Source organism: Idiotropiscis lumnitzeri, chromosome 11 (assembly GCF_059441095.1).
Source record: "Idiotropiscis lumnitzeri isolate Australia: NSW breed Sydney's pygmy pipehorse chromosome 11, RoL_Ilum_1.0, whole genome shotgun sequence".
In the NCBI taxonomy this organism is placed as follows: Eukaryota; Metazoa; Chordata; class Actinopteri; order Syngnathiformes; family Syngnathidae; genus Idiotropiscis; species Idiotropiscis lumnitzeri.
The window spans coordinates 9,451,447-9,469,065 of NC_142401.1; the positions used below are offsets into that span (position 1 = coordinate 9,451,447).

Here is a 17,619-nt window from a genome sequence, read left to right on the forward strand (position 1 = left end):
AACGAGGTTTTATTCGTTCCAGTTCAACGCAAATCTGTAATTGACATTCATTCGTATAGTGGACAAAAGTAGTGGGCTACATGGGAAATTGATAAAGCAGTATAGTCTGAACACGTGTTGTTGAATTATTAAATGTGTTGAAACGAGAAATACCAAGGAAGAGCCTGCTTGTTTTGGCCCACTCACTGTAAATAAAATACACTCTATGATGTGTCCATTGATACATTTCACAAAGGCCTATGTGCAAGAATGGTCGTATTAACAAATAGATACAATAGATTATAGTAACATTAACAATAGTAATAGTTTGCCCAATGTGATTTACCCCATACAAATATATTTAATTACACATGTGGAATACAGTGTTGTTAATGGGCTTGCTGAGGCTGTGGATCCTCAGTAGTGGGCATTGCGCCCTCCAAAAAGGTGCAAAAATACTCCAAGGTGTTGAGCTCAGGTTTCCTCAACAGTAGGTGACATTTTGGGAAATAATAAGCTGCCACTAGTCCGAAGTTGCTAACCATATTGAAGGAAATCAGAATACTATACCTTTTCCTTTCATTCAGACCCATGTAAATGGGAATAAAGCTCACCCAAATAATGCAGTAGATGAGAGTGGAAAAGGTGATATCCCGGGCAAGGTAGTACTGATGTGGAGGCTTTGTTGACATGAATGTACACACGAATGACGTAAGGGCCATTAAAACGTTGAGACCTTGCATCAAGGCCAGTCCGATCATTGGTATCACGGGACATGCCAAAAAAGCCCTCAGGAAATTAATTTCCATATGGGCCACATGCTCCGACAACGAGGGCCCTTCTTGGATAAACCAGCCGCAGAAACCCGCCTGCACAGCGCAGCAGATGATCAAAAACAGCCAGCAAGCGGGACCTCGAAGTGTCTGTAGGTGAGAGGCGGCCTTGTCGTGGAACTCTGTTGTTATGAATATCTGTATTGGGAGACAAGCGAAAATAAATATTTTCAGTTACATTTATGTAAATATAGTTTTCCGATGGTAGAGATTCCGCTGTACGATATAACCTAATGTATTTTTTCACCACCTGTAGTGAAATGGCTGTGATAACAGAGAGGGCAATGGTTTGGAAAATGGAGATGAGGGGCAGTTGAAGGTGACAGACTGCGTCCCCTGGCTGCCCCAGGAAGAGCGCCAGGCTGAGGCAGGCTCCAATCAGGCTGAAAAGCACCACAAAAGTCAAGGGTCCGCCGGAGGCTGCCACCATGGGGGTCCGCCAGTGCCGCAGGAGCACAACAGCCACTCCGACCTGACACAGCAGCAGCAGTGCCCCACCCAGTGCCAGGTGAAGTGCGGCAGGTTTGTCCCAGGACAAGACGTCAAAGGTAGGTGCAGTGCAGTTAGTGCTCAGACTTTGTGACCATTGGCCCTTAGGGCATGGGGTACACTGGATGTCCTCTAGGTATTAGGAAACATAAAAAGGAAAGCCATAGCAGAAAAAAAACATCAACATGAGCTAGGATAATGCTTTTTTTTCTGAAATGTGGACAGAAAACTTATATAGTGAATGTACTCCTCACAAATAATAAAAAAAAGCAACCTTCCTAAGTTACATTGTCCGTTTACATTGCATTATTGAACAATATCACACATTTCAGACATTTAAACAGTTTTTTACAATACTTCCACAAATTCAAATTTTAAGTTGCACCGTTTTACTGTATTCAGACCTTTTGACGCAATATGCCAGTCAGAATATACAGTTTATTAGTTATATTCATTTATAAAACCTTCAAATTTATGATACAAATTAAGTATCATAATTTATATGTCAAATTATCTAATCTTGTTTTAAACAAGAGGAGAAGTAAAGTTTGTTCCATCTTAGATTCATGATGTGGGAATAATTTATCACGTTATCCTCGTTAAGAAAACGAGTAGAGTTGTGTTTCAAGTATTTGAGAGACAGAAATGTTACCTTTATTAGCCTGATAAGTGCCCGGCAGACAGTCAATGCAATCAAAACAGCACGAATGAAAGCCTTTGACTCTGTGGACTTGGCCGACCCCGCATGCTGCTGAACAGGTGGACTCAGGGACCTGCAAACGGATGTAGGGGGACATTTGTGTTTTGCATTGCGTTCGTTGCATGCACCATATACTGTATATGGATCCGCCTAGTTATTAATATCGGTGGCTTGGTAATTGGTTACTGCTTCCATGAATGAAAATCAGAACAATGGTTGCTTTGACTTTACGGGGGGGATTGCGTTTCTCTTCATAGTACTTCATACTACATAGCTGCTTGTTCAAGCTCGACTGTCATAATGGGTAATGAAAGCAATACTGTACTGGCTCTGCAGTACAGGAGGGCAGCGTGAGAGCCCTTTCATGAAGAAATCTATAGATACTGTTTTAAATGGAAAAAAAAAAGTGAGATATGTGTCCTTTCAAAGTTTTTCTTTTGAATTACCTGTGAGTTTTCAGTGTGCCATTTCAAAAGAGACCTGTTGATGGACAACTCTTCATCAAAGGTTCCAATCACTCTAAAATCCAAATGTGAGTCGGTCCAGATCCACTCAATCACGCCGTAACCTATGTTGGGGTTTCCGCTACTGTCAAACACTAACTGTTTGCCATTGATATCAAAAGACGTGTTTTGCAACACTCGTAACAACTGCAAACAAAAAGGAATTATTTAATACAAATGAACTAAAGACTACTATGTTAGTAACAAAACCACAATGGCCTCTAGTCCAGGTTAGTTCACCTTCCATGGAAGAATTCTGGTCTCAGCATCCCATTTGCAAGTGGTCGAGTTGCATCCCAACATGTTGTGCAATGACTGTGCAACACTGTAGATGGCGGCATACACACTATAAGATGCTCTCTGCACAGCAGCGTTCATGACTAAGCTCATGTTTGCAGGCGATAAGTTCTGACATTCTGGACAGGGATCGTTGAGGTTTGGTGCTTCATAGGACGTCTGCTTCCCCTCGCTCAGTTTTGTAAAAAGGGCCTCCGTGTATGCTGGGAGCAGATCCAGGGTCTGCGTTTTGTAGGTGAATCCGATGATGGTACCGATGGTTTGCATATCCGGGATGGATGTCAGGCGATTGTGAACGACCCAACTCGCGCTGGCGATCCACACGCCCTTTAGTTTCCTCTTGATCACCTGTGAATGAAAATGTAGCCCTTATATGTATCAAGTACTATGGACGATTGTGCCAAAATGAAGGCATTTCCAAAGATCATTACAATATGATTTGAATAAAATGAATTGCATTGTCCATTCCTGAATACCTTTTGAAAAATAGTTGTAATATTTATTATTGAAAGGCTTTACAAATATTTTAAAATAATTATATAATGGAATATTTGTAATTAATGACATTTGTTTTTAATAGTGGTATTGTTGGTATTTTTTCTATTAGACTTAAATCATTCTATTAATGTTGCATATGTGACATTTTTACTGTGCACATTACGTACAGTGCAGGTTTGCGCTCAGAAGTGCGCGGTGTGATTTTGTTCAGGGTGGGTGCTGAAGAATTGAAGCTCCAATCCAATCTTGTCAGCAGTTTTAAAACCGCAAACTCTTCTTTAAGTAATTAATTAATTAATTAATTAGTATCTAATAATCTTAGTGCCTTTACATTCATTTAATTTCAGCACAAGTAACAAAAATAAAAAATAAAAAAATTCTGCAAGCAGTTGATGACACATCCTATGCGGTTGAATAAATGTATGTCATACAGGAATGGGTGGGGGCAATAATTTGAAGTGACATAAAATATGTTCTTAGAGAGGAAGTCAACCTCAAAAGGTTCTTGACAATAATCTGTTCTATGAAGGCACATTCATCAATTAATATTGCGTTTGTGGAATATACAGTAAAATCCACTCATTTTTAGCCATCTCACGGGGCGGCCATTTTTTCTCTTGACATCACAGTTGCTCAGGGCTCAGCTAATGACCAATCATGGCTCAGCTTCAGAAAACAGGTGAGTCGTGATTGGTTGAGCCATGAACATGTTGATGGAAGTGACAAAATGGCTGCCCCCAGATGGAAACAAAATAACACCAGTGTCACTAGTCTTGCTCTCAAAGTTGTATATCAGTCACTGCAGTGTGAGCTTCTCATCCCATTCACTGCCACTGCCACCCACCAGGCCAGAAGTGCAGCTCAGGGAAGGAATATCTTTGTCCAGTGGGTGGCAGAATAACACTAGCTACAGGAGTGACTGATGCACAACCTTGCATCAAGACTCATGCATATAGAAAATAAAATATTTTGAGGAATAGGTAGTTAGTTTATCATTACAGTTGCTTGTATATTTTGCATGATTCAAACTTGCCTCTTTAAAGAAGACCTCAGTCGGTTCTGGAAGAGAAAAGACCAACACCACTTTGACATTGGTGGCTTGGATGTTGTCGACAATAGTTTTGACTGCTTCTACAGGGTCAGTGTAGACTGGAATCATGCCCTGATAGGCCACGCATGTCGACATGGTCTCGGCTTTTTTGGTGAACTCTTGTGCGCCTTGTTGGCCGTACTCTTCATCGCTGCCCACCACCGCCACCCAGTTCCATGCAAACTCCTTCAACAGAAGCACCATGGCGTTAACCTGCCATGTGTCACTGGGCACCGTGCGGAAGAAGGACGGGTAGACTCGCTTGTTGCTGAATTTGTCGCTGGTGGCGCCGAAGCTGATCTGGAGTGGAAACAGTCTTGTGTTGGCTCTTTAAGGATAAATCAAGTCTTCTAACAGTTCCATTCTACATAAACTCACAAATATTGTGAAATAAATAAATTAATAATTCCAATCTTTGTAATCTAAGTATTTAGCATCCAATGCAGAGCTCAAGGAGAAAATTTCTAAGGAAGCAAACCTGCGGCATCAGAAAGAATCCCAAAACCTTTCCGATGACTGAGACCATTTCAGAGTTGAAGGGCCCGATCACAGCCACCACGCTGGTCTCGTAGTCAGTGTAGTTGCACTCCACAGATAGCTCTCCGCTCGTTTTTGCAGTCAGGAAAGAAAGAGTGGGCCTTACAATAACGGCAGTTTGTTTGCACGTGTCATGGATTTCATAACCCAGCTTGATGCCGGGGAGCAGCGCCTGGTTGGCGTTGACGTCATCCACCGTATATTTCATCACCACTGCAAGTCCCAGTTCGAGCTCATTCAAACTGGGAAGAAGGCAAATAAAAGGCTTCGTTATATCCAAATGAAGTCCTTTAAATTCTAACGCTTAACACCCAAAATTTCTGGCTTCTCAAAACAAGCATCAAAATGTCATTGATATTTTCTTTCTGCTTTCTACTTAGAACAACTTCAGCCTGAAATATACATTACACAAAATATATACAAAACTAGAATAATGCTCAAAATCATAATGACAATTGTTAATATTTCCTATATGTCAATTAGATTCCACTTCTTTTTCCTTCTTTTTTTCACAACATGCAGCACAATTTCACCAGTTCTTATTTTATTGAAGGGTGGCTTGCTAATGCAACGGTGAGTATTAATAATGGATCAAAGTATGTATGCAAAAAGAAAGTGAATATGTATGGAACTGACACTTAAGATTTTTTTCTTAGAAGTCCACATTCTGCACTATCAAGGAATTCAGTCAAAAAAAAAGATCAAATCAACCATATATGATTAATATTGTATGTAGTAGTTCAGGTTGTTCCCAAGTCAGTAGGGATGGGCGCAAACAAGATAAGCGGCACAGAATGTGGATGGATATCAGGCTGAAATTCAGCTCAAGATAAAAATTTCTTTTTTAAAAATGACTTTTCTCTGGCAGTCTCTTCATTCAACGCTGCCAAAATGGCTTGAAGATAAAAAATTCAACGGCACGACATGTCCTCAGGCTCTCCGTGGTAATCATAGGAAGCGGCATTGAATTAATTCTACGTGCATGTATTATGGCAACTGTATCACAATATACCTTTCACAGCTGATGTCGTCCGGCTCGGTCCTCTGGCTGAGGTTGCTGGTCAGCTGGTTGATGGAAAAGAGGCCACCCAGCATAATGTCTCCGGATAAATTGAACAGGCTGGTGGAAATGTTCTGAAACCATGCAGGTGGCATCACGGAACACGTCAGCCTCAAGGTCCAGCAAAGAACCAGCAGATTCAAACATACAGCCATGTTTCTTATAAGCAGTGTAGAATGAGGCTGGAGGGGTGAGCTCAGCACTTGCAGGTGTACCATGAAAGCTTTTGGCATGCAAACTCACCTGTAAGGTGAGCGGACTATTGCCCCCTCCCGTCACTTTTCAACAGGAAGTATTAGGCGAGGTTGTTAAGTGGTCGTCTGGCAAACTAAAGGTAGTTAGTTCTGCCTCGCTCCTCTATCTCGCCCCTCAGCAGTTATTGAGCAACTAGTTGCTATGAATTGACTTGCTAATAACCCAAAAATTGAGATTTAAAAAATGAGGTCAAACACTCGTTACAAGCAATTTATTACGCTTACTGTCAAACTGAACATAAAACAAGGAGAATTACACATTGTGTATATAAAACAATCGCATAACTTTGCATTTGGAAATGTAGCTAGCTCAATGCTAACACGGAATGCAAAACGCTGGAAACGGGCTGTGGCGTTCTCACCTTTTAATGAATATCTGCACACAAACAGTGTAGCAAAACACGTAGACTGTCAATATAAGAATGTGCACCCCAGCATATGTCACAAGTATTTTCTTCTTAATTCCTAACGATTGAGGAATCAATTTACTATGTCCATTCCTAGTCAAAATATGTCACGCGTCATCACATATGCTAGCATCATTAATAATTGCGTGCGTAGGTGAGTCAGGGGACCTCATAAAGTGGCTGTTGCTTGTTGTTTATACAGGCGGTGCTCAACTCTCCACCACATTTTCCTAACATTTGCTTGTGGTTTGTTGTTTGATTCTCTTCTCCGCCAGGAGATGATGAGTGCAAGGTTTTTATTTTGAAATTGCACACATGCCTATGCATCATAGCCAAATATTGAAACAAAATTCACGTAGGAAAAAAACAACAACAAAACAAATCAGGACCCTAAGTGAAATAATGCAAATGTATTTGGAATTTCTTCTTCAGTTGGTTTTGTCTTCGCTTAATGTCTTGGTTTGCATGAATGTTTGCATAAAATGCCCACCGTGCAAGCAAATTGACACATTTCCTCCCAATATATTTACATGCAGTAGATATAAACAAAACATAGAAAATCCTTCTAATAACCACATGCTCAACTACAGTTTTGAGGAGTATTTGTCATTGCCGTGCGGTTAATTTTGCTTTGTTAATTTCAATTCCTCCACAAAAATGCTGCATGTCCTCACTTGCACACTTGTGCCAAGCGATTGCAGTGTATGCAAAAAAAACAAAAAAAAACATCGTCATTTCTCATTATCATTTATCATGTACCTTTTCAACTCCTTTGAAGCTGTATCAGCTCCAGGAAGGGCTTGTTCAGAGATATCCAAGGAGGTATTCTCCTGCCTATCTCATTTTGGTATCTTGACGTAGGCCCGGTGATGAAACTCAATGATTTTCTTTGGTGCACTTTGTCTGTCCTCTTCTCCTTCTGCATTGTAAACCATAAACCAGACATGGCGTTAACTTTTATTTTATTCGCAGAAAGATTTTTAATTTCCTGCGTTTGGTTGGCAACCAGTTCATGGTGTACCTCGCCAACTGCCCGAAGGCAGCTGGGATAGATCGCACCCGTGCGACCCTCGTGAAGAGAAGCGTAACAGATAATGGAGATATGGATGGATTTTTTATTGCTCATCAAATCTTTTTTGGTGCAATTTCTGTTTTATTTGCATTGATCATCCACTGCTTGTACAAAATGTGCACAGCAGGTGATGGATTCTACTCAAATTATCTAGGCTCTTTTCTTTTACACTGACTGTTAATTTTCCCGTAAAATTAATCACCTTTCAGGTCAGGTTAGGTTAACCCTTGCTCTCCATTAAAAAAAATTAATACACAAAGTACACTAATAAATTGTTGTAGCCTGAATATATATATATATATATAAAAAGCACATTAAAAACTATTTAAAACTGTAGAAACATATTTTGCTCTTGCATTGAATCTCATTAGATTGTGCAACCACTGCTCAGAAAATGGGAGATGGATGGATGGAAAAAAAAGTTATATATATATTTGCACCACTCATCATCAAGCCAGAGAACATTCTGCCAGAGGTATCAGAAACATACAAAAACTAAATCAAACAGTGTCACCAAACATGTTATTTTCTCGTTTTCACCCCAAATTATTGATAGAAGGGTATGTTTTTTTTCAGGGCCAATATTCATTAGTACTAGTAGCAGTGGTTGCAAATTGATATTTGGAGCTGATATTAATTTGCAGTAAAAGGGTAAATATGGGCATCAAAATACAATAAAATAAAAAAAAAACAATTCCAACTTTTTTGAAATACCATTAAGCATGTTTGTTAAAATAAACTTTCAAATTTGCAAGAATTTTAGACATATACATATAGAATAGCTAGTGAATATCACATGACCAAACCCAGACGGTTGTTACCTGAGGCCTTGGCACTGTGATGTAATTTTCAGTCAACAGCAAGTGACAACATGGCCGCCCCTCGGGAAAAAAATAAAATAAAAATGGCCGCCCCTCTGAGGTGGATAAAAACTGCTTGATTTTGCTGCTTAATTAATCATCTACAAATGCAGTATTAATCAGAATACTGTATTTGGACTAGTGGGAGCTCAGAGCACATGTTATTGTAAAGACATTTTTTTTCTCAAATTCCCCTTTAAACTGTAATTGGAAGATCAATGTACAAAAACAATGAAATAGCCTCTGATAGGAAAGGTGCTCCCTACTCCTGCACCGTGGACTTTTTCTGTATGTAGCTCAGCCACTAGGTGTCAGATGTGTGTCTTGGATCTGCTTCACCTGCCAAGCTCACTCACATTTTGCTGCTGAGATCTTTGGCTTTAAAAAAACAACAAAAAAAACAACCATAAACACATAGTTGGTGAATATTTCCTTCAATAAAAGCTGTTGGTCTGACATGTTTGGTGCTACAAGAAAGGCCAAAAGTTGTGCAGCTGCGTGTGGCCATGCAGGTACACTGTGTGGCGATCTGATAAGAGGTAATCACCTTGAATCTGAAAAAAACATGTTTTGCCCTGCTAGTCTGTGATTGTATACACTTCCAAGCGTTATCCCTGCTTCGGCGGCAAAATGATTGCGCAACACATCTCAGATTGAGACAACGCTGATGTTTTTTTTACAAAAAAGGTAACACAGGTCTTTTATCTTCCCAGAACGTGTCTTTCATTGAGAATCAACCAGGAATACCAACTCAATCTTTCTCTCTCTCTCTCTCTCTCTCTCTGCCCCCCCCCCCCCTTCCCTCTCATTACTCCCCCGCCCTGCCCGCCTAGTGGCCGGATCAGACTCGCTCTGTAATCTCCATCGCTGGCTTGAGAAACACTGGGCCCGTTGTTGACATGCTGGCCTCATACCCCCACAGGCGCTGACAAATTATTAGCCAGCCTTTCTGTGCACAGTCAGGGTTGTCAGCTAGCCTGTTCCGGTTGCGGAATGCTAATCTGCGCTCGGCTCTTTGCCGAAAACGCTGGAGAAAGCGTGGAAAAGACAAGCACCTGTTGTTGTAGAATGGGAGAATCTCAGCAAAATAGGCTTTCAACTTGTGCGGTTGAGGAAGACATTGTTTTTTTGTCATTTCACTTACTTAATAAAATTGTTTTAACTGAATTCGGCCAAAGACTATTCAACAGAAAAAGAAAATACTATACAAGTCACTCGACCTTCTACAGGGATCTGTTAGTCATTACAATGGTTTAGATACATTACCCGAAATTCAGAGACGAGCTGGGAGAGACCCTCTCAAAAAATGTACTTGACGTATGTATTTATCGGTGCCTGTCGTGGGTTCCATTTGTTGAATGTAAACGCCCACAGCAGTGAATTTGTGTATCGCAAATATACCACAAACCGTTGGCCCAAAACAATTTGGAAGAGTGATGTAGTACTTTCAATGCTTAAAAAAAGATATTTTAGAGATTATTTCGTCATACAAATCAAAAAAAAAAAATCTGAATTTAAAAAAAGGAAAAAATGTGAACAAGGGAGCTTTTCCAGGATTAATCGAGGGATTGGTTAGAAAAAGAAAAAAAAAACAGGAATAGTTGAATTTGTGAAAGCCAAACCAAGAGAATGTGAGGGTCTACTGTACATTATTTTCCATGGGAATCGTTGCTTTAAAATCACAACAATTTGGATGTCAACCAGCTGCACATAATGAATTGGGTTCCACTCTATTGTGTAATGAGGTGTTACCCCTTTAACCAGTCCGTCCAAGGTCATTTTTAGAACAATCTTAAACACTGTTCCAACACACGACAGCCAAAATGAAAATCTTTCTGCCGCCACTGGTGCTTCTACACCGGTGGCTAAAGACAAACTATGGCAGGGTTTGCGTTCTGGACCTGGATTTGGCGCCCTTGTCATTTTGGCCGTCGACATGCTTTGCACCTGCAAAGGGTTAAACAAAGCATCCCTACTCCTCCCCCTCCCAGCCGTAAAACTCGTTCTTCTTCGTGTCTTTTAGCCTGCGTGTGTGTGCATGTGTGCTTCATGGAGTGTGTTGCAACTTTGCGCACACAACCACACGACTGGCGATGCAAACATGATATACGGCGAACAGTCACTACATTACGCACAATACAGTGAAATCTGATACAAGAGCCGAATCAAATATTCAAATTCAATTACAAGAGAGCGAAAAATATTAGTAACTCATTAGGATGGAGTGCAGACGAACAACACTACAAACCACAACCACAATGAAAACATAGTTTATAATGAATAACTCACTTTGTAAAAGTAGGACATACTGCGCTTCATTATATTTTGCTTAGATTTTTCTTCGCACCCCTGGCAAATGAGACCATTTTATGGATACGTTCCAACATGAATACTTTTTTTCAAATGATTTTGTGACTTGTGACGACCTACACAAATGAATACAATGCAATACAATACAACTTTACTTATATAGCGGATTTTACAAGCCTACTAGAACAGTTTAAGCATTTTCCCGGGCCGTACTCTGGGTTGACTAATAACTTGCAGGTCAGAGAATGTTCTTCGTTGCCCTTGAAAGCCATTCACAGTTCAAATTGGGGACAAGTTGCATTGGAACTGATTGCCGTCATCTGCTCACATACTGGAGCAATGCTCTATGGGCATTGTGCACTGGGAATTTTTATGGGCTAGTTGAAACATTGGAGTGTAAGGGAATGGGAGAAGTGTTTTACCTTGTGTTCACAACTCACAAGGACACACGTGTCTTTGGGGAGGACATTTATTACTAGGTCCAACGATCTGTTGCAGCTATTAGTGTAGCGTACGGTACACATTCCACAGTTACATTTTTTTTTTACAATTGTATTTGATTTTGGTTTTAGTGATAATATATATATATATATATATATATATATGTAATTGTATTTATTTCATCATATTCTATCTATCTATCTATCTAAAATAAAAAAAGACTAAATAAAGTCAATTAAAGTCCACTAAAGAAATAAAAAGTTCAAATTAAAAAAATATATATTTAACCAGCATTTAATAATAGCACTGCACTCAGCCTTTGATGAACTGGATGTCGACTATTTTTCAACTGAAATCAAATCGATTGGTTGCATGCTAATTGTTAGCCAACACAAATAAAAGAATGCGCATCAACCTTCAATCCTTACGGTGAGTAATTTGTACTTCCTTGGACTGGTTCTCTTCCTGTTGCACAACTCTTGTTTGACAGTGCACACATCGGCACAGTACATGCATTAACTGTGACTTTCCAAACGTAACTAAGATGTGATGTCCTCACTCACCTTGCAACGTGCACCCCGTCGTGGCGTGAGATAAGATTGTTGCGATAGCGACGTGGAAAATTGTATCGAGATGGAGCGTTCACACAGAAACAAAATACCCATCTGTGATATTACTTACTTAAATTACTTTTTTTTTCTTCTTTTGTACCATTTCCAGACAGAACATATGCATTGGATCAACCAGGATGGGGTTAACAGATCTCCTTTATTGATGATACACTCACTGCACTTGAATTTCAAGTGATTATAAGTGCTCGAGCAGAACTGGACCTCGCGTTAATTTATATCGGTCCTGTTCAACTCTGAAAGTGTCTGTGTATGTGTTTGAATGTGCTGGTTTTGTGTTACATCCCAAAGCAAACTGATAGTTATCATCTGTCATTCTCTGGTCTGTGACTCATCGGGCAACTAATCCGTGATCTCACAGTTAGTCTGCTTTCCTGCGGTGATATTTATTATTGATTATTACCTGCTGGATCCACTCATGAGACATTTCCTGTGTTTGGTAAAATGAAACTAAAAAGGCAATAAAATTTGATATTGAAAAGTTGATGTGAGGCAACGTCAGGTTTTGTGTTAGATGATATGCACAGAACCATTTAAATGTGCCGTTTTATGTTCCTCACTGGGCCGCAAGAGGCTTTCTGGAGACGCTCCAGAGCAGTAGACAGGAGCCCCGAAAACAATGACATGTAGTGTCTCCTGATGAGTGACTCTCCTAAAGGCGAAGTCGCATTTGAGGTGAGGCGGCCCCGGTTGTAAGCAGCTGTAAAAACATCCCCTGAGTGGGTGGCTGGATTTAAACAGTGAGAAATTGTTGTCGTTGCCGAGAGTAACACTTGGAAGATGGAGGAGAAAGGCGCGAGCCAGCACTGTGGAATTTTACCAGGTCAAACCTTATGTAAGATGCACAACGGCGATAGGACGGAAGGGAAGTGTGGCACAGTCAGATGGATGTGAAGTTGTTACCCTGGATGATATTTTTGGGGAAATGATGAATTGTCATTTGTTGTATTTTGTGTCTAAAGTTTTGCTTTGTCCTCATGTCGCCTCTTTTGTAAATCCAATGTGTTTTTTTTTATTTGTGTTGTTGCTGCGTGGCTGTCAAATACATGAGTCACACTTAGAGGCTGCCAGTAATCGGATGATTTGATGTGCGCTATAAATCGGAGGCGTGAGTCAATAATTGCTTCTTCCTGTGGACTGACAGAGATCAGCATCTGCTGCGCACATCACACGAGGACGTCCCGTCTGTTTATAGAAACATACCAGCTGCTGCGGTACTGCCCTCGAGGCCTCTGTCCTCCTAAGCACAGGTTAGGAGCCGTCGGAGCCCACATGCCTAGTCATCTCTGGCAAATCAGTCTCCAGTCTCCTGTCCCTTACAAAGCCAACATAAATACACTTTTTCACATTCATAGTTTCATCACTTCCAAGTACGTGAGTCAGAACCAGTGATTTCAGTTGCATTGTGCGCATCGTCTGCTTTTTTTCTATCCAACCAGCCGCCGATCCATTTTCAATACAACTGATCCTGTTCAGATTCACGCTGAAGCTGGAAATGATTTTAGTTGATTTGAATCATTGTTTGAATTTGGGCTTTGGCCTTCTCGTGTGACGTTTGTATGTTGTCCCTTGTGCGGGGTTTTCGAATAAAACTGCAGCTTCCTGACACAATCCTAAAACATGCTTGTTGGATTTACTATCTGGATTGGGCATTTATGCATTCTTCAAAAAAGGGGTTGGAGCAATGAAAAAAAAGTGCAACTGATCCAATCTTCTCCATTTTTATTAATAACAGTTCAGAACATAAAGATTCTTTAGAACGTGAACAAGAAATTGGATGTTATCGCTAATTTTCCCAATTTCGTGCAGCCCTAATTAAAAATCATAAAACCAAATAATGTGTGATGTTCTCATGTTTTATTTTCCCTTGCCAATTCAAAACAAGAGTGATGCATAGACTTACTTATTTAGTAGACTGGCCATTTTTCAGACTGTGCCTTTCTCACAGAATTTAGATCCATGGAATATTACCACATCTGCGTGCACTTCTACACAGCTGACACGGAATCCCGCAATCAGATCAATAGATTAGATGCCTGATGTGTGCCAGCGCCTTGTGTGACGTGCAAAATAACTGTAAGGCCGCAACAATTGCTCTCAACACAACAGTGTGCAAGAATTGTGAGTAGAGTGTCAAGTCTTTTTCGCACTGCACTTGTTTTTCATGGTGCTCGCTGTAGGGCAGTGTGCAGGAAGTCACAAGGATGATGGCAGCCTGGCGCAAGCGTGTCTATGTCTATATTTGCAGCTGGTTGCTAAGCTACCAAACAAGTAGTTCCTCTGGAACCTTTACCTGAGGATCTAAAGGTAAAGCAGTGACAATGGAAATTTCTGGCTTTGCTTATAATGAAGAGGTGATACAAGTATAGCTCGTGTAACGTGTAAGGCTAAAATCAAACATCTTTAGGCTTGAAACCTGTTACCTTCAGTGTGGTGAGGATTATTTATCCGTTTATTGCTGAGCCTTCTTATTATCACCTGACTGTGCATCGTTTGCCAATCCGTCAATGTCCAAAAGCTTGGGACAGCACATTTATAATTATTTCCTCCATTTTCTGCTTGTTGTTTACAGTAGAACTCTCCCAAAATATCCTTGCTATTGTCGCTCTGAAATCACTCTGCCACTAACCACATCACCCTTTGGAAGTTGTCTCTTTCATCACAGTGACCTGCTTTCCAAATTGAACATTAGTCATTTTGTGCACGTTTGCAATTGTGATGTGGCGGCAGCAAACACTCACCTTGCACGCAGCAGCAACACAATGGAATGGATTGTTCGACTACTAAGTGCAGTGTGAAAAGGCCTTTACACTTGCCTGTCCCAGCTTTTTTCTAAAGTACTCCTTCACAGACAGACGGCCACCCACCACTCTTTTGTTAAAAAAAAAAAAAAAAAAGATAAGCTGTCTTAAATGAGAATGGTGCTTTTTAGGTGGAAGGCAGGGTACACCTTGGATAGATCCCCAGTAAATATTTGAAAGTTATGTAAACTACCGCGACTCTAAACTCAGACAATAGGTCACATGGTCCAAACTTATTGTGGGCCTTGACATACAGAAGTTTCTCTTCCTGTCACACCTAAAGAGATATGGTCAATCTTTCACACTCACATTCAAACCACCCAAATTTTTTCTTAAATTAACCTCGTTTTTTTTTGCTCTCTTAAGACTAAAGCAAGAATAAATTGGTAACCATCCTGCTAACAGGAGTAGAATCTTTCCAAGTACAACTCCCTGCGCAATTGATGACGACAGGTTGCTTCATCCTTGGCTTTCTAGCTGTTCGGTGGTCCGTTGATTATGTTACATGTAGTCATAATCTTTTAAGAGGCATGCGAGATCACTCCAACCCGTCCATGCAGCATGAAGAGTGTTCGGCACTACTGCTGCTCACGGAAGGAAGGTCCCCATCTCCAGTCAAGCATTGCCTGCTCACAATGAGTGCGCTTGGGGCCGACCTGTGTGGAATTTGCATGTTCTGTCCATGCCTGTATGGGTTTCCCGCAAAACTGAAAGCATGTAGAGTTAATTTCCCCGGTTGCTGACTGACACAAGATCTGTATTTTGTCCTCCCATGGAGGTGGGATGGATTTAATCCTGAAAGTAAATGACAGAATAAAGTAGGCAATTGTGAATGGTGAAGCCACCTGCGTCAATAGTCAGCTTATGACCCTTTAAACTACCTTTGGCCACCTTCCAAAACAAAGTAAAAAAAAAAAAAGCCATAAATGAAGTATGTTTGCCTGCCCTCTTCTATGTCACCAACTTGGAAACAAATAATGAAACATTACGTCCGGACCAGTAAGAAACCTGGTCAGTTGCATTACGAAACTGCTGGCATGATCCTCCATGTTGCAAAATGGAACAACATTGTCACTTGAATATAAAAATCTACAAAATGGAGAAGCGGGCTTCTGTTGACTTAGTTTTTTTTTTGTACAACTGCTTCCCAGTAACACTCACATCTGAAAGTAATAAGCTCAAAACATGGGCCTCGTATTTTATTCAGAAAGATGACTCAGTTTGTGCTCTAGAGACGGAGGTTTTGCGTCACTCTGGTGATCTTACAGGAAAATCCACATTGCATTACTCGAGGCAGGCGACAATACCAGTCATCACCACGATTATACATTGGTAATAGCCTTCAACATGACAGCTTGAGTACAGGTTGGTGGTGGACGTAAAGTTCTTTGGATTGGACTGCCACTCAAGATCCTCCACTCCATAAACATTGACACATTTGAGAAGAATTTTCTAAATCCACACGCTTTGTTTATCTTATCCAAAGTACCTTATGGTTCTTGATATGACCTTTATCAGTGGCCCTTATCCTCAACCATAATAATCACAAACTGTACCAGCATCTGCGATTGAATCTTCTCCCGTGAGGCCGAGCGTTCATATCCCCGTAAACAGATCCTCACTGCAGACTACTCAATGGTCTCGAGTGCGTTGAATGTCTTGTACGTCTCTTGATTGACAGCAAGCAGGCTTGCCTGTCAAGATGTTGGCTGTGTCATTGCTATAAACCTTAAAAAAAAAAGAAAAAATGGGGAAGGTGTTAAGAAGCCTTGCTTTCTATTGCAAAACACCTGTATCTGACTCATGCAGGGTTAATCACACACCCTAACAACGTAGCCCTGCTCAACAGTGAGGAACAAAATACGCGGGGAAACTGCATGATTTTATCTCACAGTCTTTACTCTGCAGGTTTTGCCTCCACCAAATGTTTTGATTGGTGTTTTTTTTTTTTTTTTTTAGATCTACGGTTAAGCATTGCAATTTATGTTGACTAAATGACTTTAATATTAGTTGATCAAGGCTTGCACTAAAATGATCAGACAATGTTGATATAAACACAAGATTTTCTGACGTTTCCGATATTCTGGTTTCTTATCCATCCATCCGAGGTCGAGTCGCAGACTTTCCTCTCCTATGCTACTTTGTCCATCGCTTTTGGGGTAATCCCAAGGTTTTCCCTCCCACCTCATCTGCCTCTTTTCAATGCGGAAGATAAGCGGCTTAACCTTGTCCAATCTTCTCACCCTATCTTAAGGGAGAGTCCGGACACCCTGCGGAACAAACACAATCCGACTGCTGGTACCCTCAATTTTGTTTTTTTTTCAGTCACACCTCTCAAAAAGTAACCATCGGTGAGGGTAGGATTGTAGATAGTTAAATTGAGAGATGACCGTGGCAAACCGATACAGAGTTTGCATCACTGCAGACGCTGCACCGGTCCGCCTGTCGATCTCCTGCTCCATCCTCCCCTCACTCGTGCACAAGACCTCAAGATACTTGATCTCCTCCACCCGGGGCAACATCGCATCCCCAACCTTGTGAGGGCACCCCATCGTTTTCCGATTGAGGACTAAGGTCTCTGATTTGGAGGTGCTGTTTTTTATGACTTGGCTTGACTAATTTGTCGCGTCACCCGTGGCCTTAAAATTAATTTCAAGTAACCACTTTAGGCGGAACCCCAAAGCAAAAATAAACAAAAGCATGCTATTTTAATATTCTAGTGAGTTTTGTTATTAATTGACTTAATACGACCTATTGTGCGCACAGTATTCACGAGTAATTAGTTTGGCCGAGATACTAGTCAAGTTCGGTGGCGCAACAATCCACAATTATTGCGGCTAGTTGTTTTAACATGGGCTT

The 17,619-nt window shown here is 40.8% G+C and overlaps 1 protein-coding gene across 1 annotated transcript; it reads right to left on the reverse strand.

Annotated features, from left to right (window-relative positions):
- Positions 1-368: 368 nt before the first annotated feature.
- On the reverse strand, positions 369-6,141 carry tas1r3 (taste receptor, type 1, member 3). Its single transcript, XM_088308895.1, has 8 exons — positions 5,939-6,141; positions 4,868-5,168; positions 4,333-4,689; positions 2,745-3,149; positions 2,448-2,651; positions 1,954-2,074; positions 1,063-1,433; positions 369-950 (listed from the first exon to the last, which is right to left on the reverse strand). Exons 1-8 carry the CDS (start codon positions 6,139-6,141, stop codon positions 369-371), a joined length of 2,544 nt encoding a protein of 847 aa, XP_088165021.1.
- Between the last annotated feature and the right edge of the window lie 11,478 nt (positions 6,142-17,619).